This window comes from Crocodylus siamensis, chromosome 2 (assembly GCF_052110815.1).
Source record: "Crocodylus siamensis isolate JL-2025a chromosome 2, ASM5211081v1, whole genome shotgun sequence".
Lineage (NCBI taxonomy): Eukaryota > Metazoa > Chordata > Crocodylia > Crocodylidae > Crocodylus > Crocodylus siamensis.
Window position 1 is genome coordinate 11,619,019 of NC_143396.1, and position 8,075 is coordinate 11,627,093.

An 8,075-nucleotide genomic window follows, 5' to 3' on the forward strand; every position below is an offset into this window, starting at 1 on the left:
CTCCATCCCCTCCATACCATCTCAGCACAGCTGGTGACCCCGCACCCATGCCCCAGGCTCAAGCAGGGCTGTCTGTTCCCCCATCACAGACGGCAGCGGGTTCAAAGCCTGGGCAAAAAAAATCCTGCTATGCCCAACGATGCCGTCAATGTGCGACTGTCCTGGGAAATGCCGGATGTTGGTGTCTCAATCCCGGCCTTTAGCAGGAAGGGAACACTCCTTCCCCTCCTTACGTTAGTTCCTTCCAACATCAACTATTTCTGCAGCTTTTGCTTCTGGTACTTACTGAACGGCTTCTTCATCACAGCACAAGGGGTGATGACCTCTTCCCAAAGGACCTGTAATGGCTCGATTTTGCCCACCGCTGGCCGATCTAGAAAGCAGGGAACAGGTGAATGGAAGGCTGCTACATGGGGCAGGACCTTGCAGGTCACACAAGGTGATGCCCAAACCCAGGTGGAACATGCTTGACCCAAAGCACAGGAAAAAAGATGCTCCTGGCACTGCAGTCTGATCCCTCCCAGGGACGCCACTCTTGTGCCCACTGCTACAGTCCAGTCAGAGGGAATTATGGGCTTTGGCTGGTGGCAGACAGGGTCCCGTGCTGCTGCTCACCTGTCTGATCCAGATCGGCGTTGTTCAAGGTGCTATTTTGCTTCCACAAGTCCCAGATTTCCTGAACCGCTTCAGCCACTCTGCGCTTCTCCTGCTGCTCCTGGAAATCTAGGGGTGATCACAGACATCATAAAGAAGTTGAGGTTAGAAGGGTCCTGCAGTGTCACATCTACTCCAAGCCCTGCCTGAGCCAGGATCAGCCCTGTCCAAACCAGCCCAGACAAACCATCATCTAAGGCTACTATCAAACCAGACACAGCACCAGACATCACATCCATCACTGACCAGTGCCTCATGGAGGGGGAGGATCACCTCCTTGGACCTGCTCAAGATGCATCTGTGGATGCATGACAAGGTACGGTTGGCCTTCCTGACCGCCTCCCCACACTGCCGGCCCATGTTCATCATGGCATCAGTGATGAGTCCAAGATCCTTTTCCGCCTCTCTACTGACAAGAATGGAGTTCCCCAACCTCTAGGGTGGTGCTGGTTGTTCCTCCCCAGGTGCATCACCTTGCACTTGTCGGTGTTGAATCCCATTCTGTTCTCATCCGCCCACCCCTGTAACCTGTCTAGGTCCTATTGCAGCCTGTTCCTCCCTTTTAGTGTGCCCACATCCCCCCACATCTTAGTGTCATCAGCAAGGTAAGCATGTGTTCTTTTCTAGGTTGGCGGACCTCCTATGGCGGGCTTTAAACTAGGCTCGTTGCGGAAGGGGAAGACAAGGGTGGAGGAATCATCTGACTGCCAGACCAAGCAACACCCACAAGTACAGCCCAGCCTAGACCGACGAGCAAAACATATACACAGGTAAGTGACAGGGGCCAGAGTAATGCTGAAGGTAGGGGACATGTACACACACCCACCCACAGGAGGCCTCAATTGCCTCTACACAAATGCTTGTAGTATAGGAGACAAGCAGGAGGAACTTGCCCTCCTGCTGGCTGACACCAGCCCGGACATAGTGGGGATCACTGAAATGTGGTGGGACTCAACACACGACTGGTCGGTGAATGTCAAGGGCTATAGGCTGTACAGGAGGGACAGGAAGGAAAGGTGGGGAATACACATCCTCATCAATTAACACAGAGTCAGAGGAGGGGCACTCTGAAGTGCTTAGGGGTAGAATACAAGGCAGTTGAGGGGAAAGAGACTTAACAGTGTGGGTCTAGTACAGACCTCCCAGCCAAGGGGAAGAGCTCAACCAGAAATTCTTAGGTCAGCTCACGGAGGTAGTGAAGTCAAAGGATGTGGTAGTCACGGGGGACCTGAACTTCCCAGACATCTGCTGGGAAGAGCAGTCAGCCAGGTCTGACCGCTCATGAAGGTCCCTAGCCAGAATGCAGGACCTCCACCTAACCCAGGAGGTGCACAGCCCCACCAGGGGAAATAGATGCCTTGTTGGACCTGGTGCTGGCCACGGGTGACAACCTGGTGCGGGCGCTGCAGGTGCTCGACCACCTGGGCAACAGTGATCATTGCCTGCTGGGATTCGCTATCCGGTGCAAGGGGACAAAGGCGTGCAGCAAGGCAGCAGCCCTGGACTTCAGGAGGGCGGACTTCAGTGAGCTGAGGAGAATAGTCTGGGAAGCACTGAGGTCCCAGAGGGGACCAGCCCAGACAAGCCATCATCTACAGCTACTATCAAACCAGACACAGCACCAGACATCACATCCAAACCTGCCACAAGGGAAGCAGGGAGAATGGTGGCCAATATCCTGCTGCTGTAGGGGCTCTTAAAATAAAATCAAGAAATCCCAGGCAGAGGCTGTGCCTCCACTACAGAGGAATACGAACCCCCGCTCCAGCCTTGGGAAACCCTGGTCAGGAGGTAGCCTAAGATTCAAGTCAGGAGCATGAGGCAGAGTCACAGTGCAAAGGTGCTCCAAATAGGGCCCTGAGTTGAACAGCAACTCCTGGATTTCCTCCTGGAACCTGGATGCAGCTTGCCGTGAGCCCACGATTTGGGGGTATGGCCCTGCCTGCAGCTTGATGGGTCCCAAGATGACACCCCTTGTACTTGTATAACCCTGAGGGGACAAGGGCTGAGATAACTGGTAAGGGGATCTGCTTGAGCATGGTGATTCTGGCAGGCTAATGAGCTCTGTGGAGAGGCTGGAGGTAATTAGCCAGGGCAGAGCATTATGTGAATGGGGCAATACTTCCACTGTAGGAGGAAGCCCCAGTGGCTGACGCTCCCCAAGCCACATCCTGCTCCTGTGCCCACAGCCGGGGGCCAATGGGACATTTGGCAGTTTGCCCTAAGAGGACAAATTCTTCCCAGTTAAGGACAAAAGGTCCTGCGTCAGGGGCTCTGCTGGGGGTTAAGCCCCACTCAGTGTAGGAGGGTCCTGGGAACTTTGCTGGGCTCGATCTCTTCACCTTGGGCCTGGCTCGGGGGTGGGGGAGCTCTTCCCCCTCACTTCAACCCTTGCCCTAGCAGACCTGAGTGCAGCGCTTGCCTCTGGTACTCACGGTGTTGCTCCCGGAGCACAGCGCAGGGCGAGACGATCTCCTCCCACAGGCCCAGTAATGGCTGAATTTCACCCACCAGCTGCTGGCCTAGAAAGGATGGAAAGGCTTCACAGGAGGCAGCCACATGGTGTTAGTCTGAGCAGGTCATGAAGTGATGCCCAAACCAGGACAGGACGTGTGTGACAGATGCTGTTCCTGGAGCTGCCATCTGACCCCACCGTGCCTCCAAACAGGGCTGTGCCCTCCCACCCCACCCCACCCCACCGAAGGCCAACACTGCCAATGAGAGGCAAGGGCTGGGAGCAGCCTCTGGTATCAGGCCCACTGAATACTTGGAAGCGGAGTTGGACTAGCATCACCTGCCCTTCCTCAGCCCCAGGTAGTGGCTGCTTCCCCTCAGAGTAGAAAGGAGACCCAAAGACGGCACACGATGCTCAAAAACTGGCTCAACACCTGTTCCAGGTAATCAGTGGGTCGAAGAACAGGGCTCACGCCAAATCCCTGCCTCCTGTACATTTCATGGACTGTCATGGCTGAGCAAATGCTCCAACCCTACTGCCACCAGTGGCATAAGATGCTCCTTCTTGTGAGTAAACAGAAGAGCAGGGGCCAGCGGCAGCCGGGGGAAAACAAATTGAAGACTGAAAAGGCTGGGACTCTTCCACTGGAGAAGGCTGAGGCAGGATAGGATAGAGGTCTATAAAAAGCTGTTAACGAAGGAGAGAGGGGCCTGTTGTTCACCAGCTCCCAGAACACCAGAACCAGGGGGCACACACTGAAATGAGTAGGTGATGGGTTTAAAACTAGCAAGAGACAGGACTTTTTGAGGCCACGTGCAGTAGCTGTGAGTACTTCTTTGCCCCAGGTGGGGTGGGGCAGAGAGCAGAGCCAGATGCAACAAGGGGCTGGACACATAGCTGGAGGATGGATCTGCTCGTGGCTGTGGCACAGAACGAGCGGAGACGTTTCCTCTGGCATGTCTCACCCAGTGCTGCGGGACATCAGGGAGGGAGTTGAATAGGGGAAGGAGCATGTTGCTCTCCCTCTACAGCCTCCACCCCCGCCGCTGTTGGAAACAGGATGCTGGGGTAAAGGGACCATTGGTCTGACCCCGTCTGTCCTGTGCTGCTGCTCACCCGTCTGCTCCAGGACAGACACGTTCACGGTGCTGTTTTCCTTCCAGAAGTCTCGGATTCCCTGAACCGCTTCAGCCACTCGGTGCTTCTCCCGCTGCTCCTGGAAATCTAGGGAGGACATCAGGGCAGGCTTGGTTAGGGAGTCGGGAAGGGTTGTCATTTGTCCAGAGGAGAACAAAGCCGTGAGGCTCTGTATGGCGATAGGCTGTAGAGCCAGTGCTGCTGTGGCCTCGTCTACATGTGAGTCCGTTGAACTGGCTTAGAAGCTGGGAAGACCGTTTCCTCCTGAAGCCCCATTTATTTGTTACCAGGTGCCCCACAACAACTCACCAACAACCCACACTGTCCAGGACCATCTACAACAACTGAGTGGTCACAGAACCATTGCAACCATTGCAATACAGCTTAACCCATTTGCAGCTACATCTTCAGGGTGCTCCAGAGCCAACATTTCCAGGGACAGGGGGACATGGAACAGTTTATGTCCCGAATACAGAGGAGCAGAGGCTTTAAAGAAGTCTGCCTTCCTCCAGACCACAGAACTGCTTTGCAAAAGAATTAGTACTTCTTACTAAGGACACTAATCCCATCCTGCAGATTCAGCCCTCGATGTGTTGCATACCATGGCTCTTCATATGAGTGCAAAGGATCCGGTGTATGTAGTGGGCCAGTAGGGGATGCTTCTGCGCTGAGCCACCCACCACACTGCACCCAAACACCTACCAAGCTCCGAGTGCCTCCCCTGGGGTGCCTCACACCTGGCTACTCACCTTCCTCCAGCCCCACATGGAGCTCATCCACAAGCCTGGGGTAACCACTGCCGCCACCCAGGGGTCTGATCTTTATTTGGGTCCTGTGCCCACTGGGCTACACAGGCCTTGTAGACTCTGAGGGTGCTTGACCCACTGCGAGAACTTGGGGTGCTTGCTTAAACCCAAAGCACAGACAGGAGCCTCCCTTAATCCCTTAATCAGCCAAGCATAGGGAGCATAAGGCATGCCCCAATCCCTCTCCCAGCAAGTCCACAAAGCTCGTTATAGTGGAGAGTTTCATTGGTTAAAGAGGGTAGGCTTGGGGCAGGGTACCAGTTAGAGAAGTGTCACAGAATAGCCCAAAGCAAAGAGTCACCTTCTGACATGCTCCTACATTACAGTAAGCTGTATTTTTAGATAAGTTTCAGGTAAGTTACTCACACATTCATCTGGAGCCTAGAAGAGCTCCAGGGGCCATGTGCTTACTCCATGTTCCCCAGTATGGCTCCCATCACTTCCAGGAAGGAGGGATTCTTAAATAACCTTCTGACCTCATGTTCCAGACCCAAAGGTGTGTTTGTGGCTGGTGCTAGACTTACACATAGCCGTTACTCCACCAAGAGAAGCCGTGAGGAGGATGCTCAGCAGCAGGAGGAGAGCGTAGAGGACACAGGATCTCCTTGGAGAGGACAGAAGAAGGTTTCCTGGAACAAGAAGAAACATCTCCAGGGAAGTCACACAATTGGTGTCCCCAGCACAGTCTGCAGTTGTAGTTCCTGTTCACACTGCTGGAACGAGTCAGGCCCTCAGAAAGGAGCACACGCGTGTGCCTACACTTCACTCACCCCACCTGGGGGAACTGGTGTGTGTAATGCAATCCCAGACTTCCAGTACAAGAGACACGACCTCCATCACCATCTAGACTGAACCCTGCATAACGCAGGCTGTGATAATTACTACTTCACCTGGTATGAGGCTGACGACTGAGGTTCTGCTTCCATCCATGCCTTGGGTGTGTTTCTAATCTAGATACAGACATTTCCAGTAAGGGAGCATCCCCCTGCCAGCTTTGGTAAGCTGAAGTAAGGGATCTCGCCTGGCCTCTTACACACTGGACCTTCTTGCTGCGTTGAATTTCAAGTTGCAGCATGGGAAATTTAAGTTAGAAATTAGGAAAAATTTTCTCACTAAGACAGTAGTAAAACACTGGAACAGGGTCCCCGGAGAAGTCTCCATCCTTGGAGGTTTTCAAGACATGACTAGACAAAGCCCAGTCTGGGGGATGATGTAGTTGGGCAGGAGCTGGTCCTGCTCCAGGAGAAGTGGTGCAGGTTCCTACCCTGGGGGTCTTTAAATGTAGGCTGGTAAACAGCAGTCCTCTCTGACCCGACCAACTATGAAACTATGTGCCTCTTACACACTGGGGTTGCAGCAAGAGAAATTTAAGTTAGAAATTAGGAAGGACTAGCCCTTGCTGGGATGATGTAGTTGGGGCTGGTCCTGCTTGGAGCAGGGGGTTGGACTAGATGTGACCTCCTGAGGTCCCTTCCAGCCTCGTTGTCTGTGATTCTGTGATCCTCATTCTCCAGCTTTCAGTGTCCAGCCACTGGGCCTTTCTCTGCTGCACCCAAATCCCCACTCTCAGAAAATCTCCCTTCCCAGATGGGTGCATAGGGCCAGATAGAGAGCATTCTCACAAGCAAAACCATTTCCTGTTTGGTGGTTGGGGAGGGAGGGTGAAGGGTCCAGGCACTAGCAGACACAAGCCTACAGATAACCCATGGGAAAGAGTGAGCCCAAGGCTCGCCCTTTATGCCCCCTCCCAGGACCCCGCTGGAAACACGCATATGGGGAGGGACCGTGGCACTCCTGGGACTGGGTCTGCCAGGATGAATGGAAGTACCCAGTGCTGAATGCAGCCCTTTGCTGTCCTAGCACCATCTGCAACCTGCAACATTTGGTTTCTAGCATCATTTGCAACCAACAGCAAAACGCTAAAATGGCCAGGCACAGTAAGCGTGCTCCCCCGACCCAAGTCTGAGACCTCCTTTTTGTTCCTAATCTGCTCTGTGCTCCCCACCGTCCCATGGGAGACCAGGTGAGGGACTGACTGCGCACTGCCTGGGTGCCCGCATGGCTCGTGTGTGTTGCACAGCGGTGTTGTGCCCTGTCCCCAGGACGCTGCTGCTCACAAGCATGAAGCCTCTTAGGAAGAATAAGCTGCAAAGCAGAGAACAGGAGAGTCTTACCCTTCTCGCCAGACTGGTGAAGAACATCTGACTTGACCATGTTCTCATACACAGACTCTTCTGCTGCTGCTTTCATCGTGCAGGGAGAACCCAGTCGCCGTCTCCTCCCAACGGCTCGGTGAGAGTATCCTTCGTGCAGAAAATCGTAGGGACTGAGCACTGCAAATCCTCTGACCGAGTGAAACCAAAGGCTGCTGACCACCAAATAAAGAGTGCTACATCCGTCAAGTGAGATCTGAGCAGGAAGCCACGCACCACATCCAGCTGCAGGCCCCTGGCAGTACTGTTAGAAATATTATTAAAAATGCATTATCAATAGCTGTTAGCTCCCATCAATAGTGTTGTCCTCTGAATAAGCACGGCTGCCAGCCCTCCTTGTCTCCTTAATGAGAGAGGGAAGGGGGGGGTTGGAAACTGAAGGAAAAACTCCAAGAGCTCTTTGTATTAAGGTATCACTCCCTCTTTGTTTTGCAAAGTTACTATCTCTTTGTTACAGTAAAGCATATACTCCTCAGCTTTTCTCATGCAGATAAGAGTAGATTGCAGTTCTAACCTTGAAGCAAGGAAAATTCAGACTCTTGTAACCTCAAATATTGTCTGCCCATGCGCAATAACCTAATACATATTAAGCCTATCCGCCCCGCATACTTAAGTAGTTAATTATAATACACATGCGACACATGATTTGACGTATTCACATACATGTTTGTATGAATCGGAAATGAGTTGTAAAAGTTCCTCCTTCTGCACACGTGGTCAGGAGAGAGGGGATAAAGCCAGCTGGGCAGTTTCCCTCGGGGGCAGCAGTGTTTGATCTTTTGTCTCTCTCTCTGACCCTATTTGCAAATA

General features: G+C 53.1%; 1 protein-coding gene across 1 annotated transcript in view; it reads right to left on the minus strand.

Annotated features, from left to right (window-relative positions):
- The window catches only part of LOC149869885 (uncharacterized), a 499,172-nt gene extending 491,733 nt beyond the window's left edge, over positions 1 to 7,439 (minus strand). The window contains exons 1-6 of the mRNA XM_090034486.1: positions 7,227 to 7,439; positions 5,577 to 5,681; positions 4,226 to 4,333; positions 3,090 to 3,176; positions 616 to 723; positions 287 to 373 (exon numbers count right to left, since the gene is read on the minus strand). Of these exons, the coding sequence (XP_089890612.1) occupies positions 287 to 373; positions 616 to 723; positions 3,090 to 3,176; positions 4,226 to 4,333; positions 5,577 to 5,681; positions 7,227 to 7,302 (571 nt within the window). The 5' untranslated portion in view covers positions 7,303 to 7,439. The remainder of the gene's footprint in view (positions 1 to 286; positions 374 to 615; positions 724 to 3,089; positions 3,177 to 4,225; positions 4,334 to 5,576; positions 5,682 to 7,226) is intronic.
- Between the last annotated feature and the right edge of the window lie 636 nt (positions 7,440 to 8,075).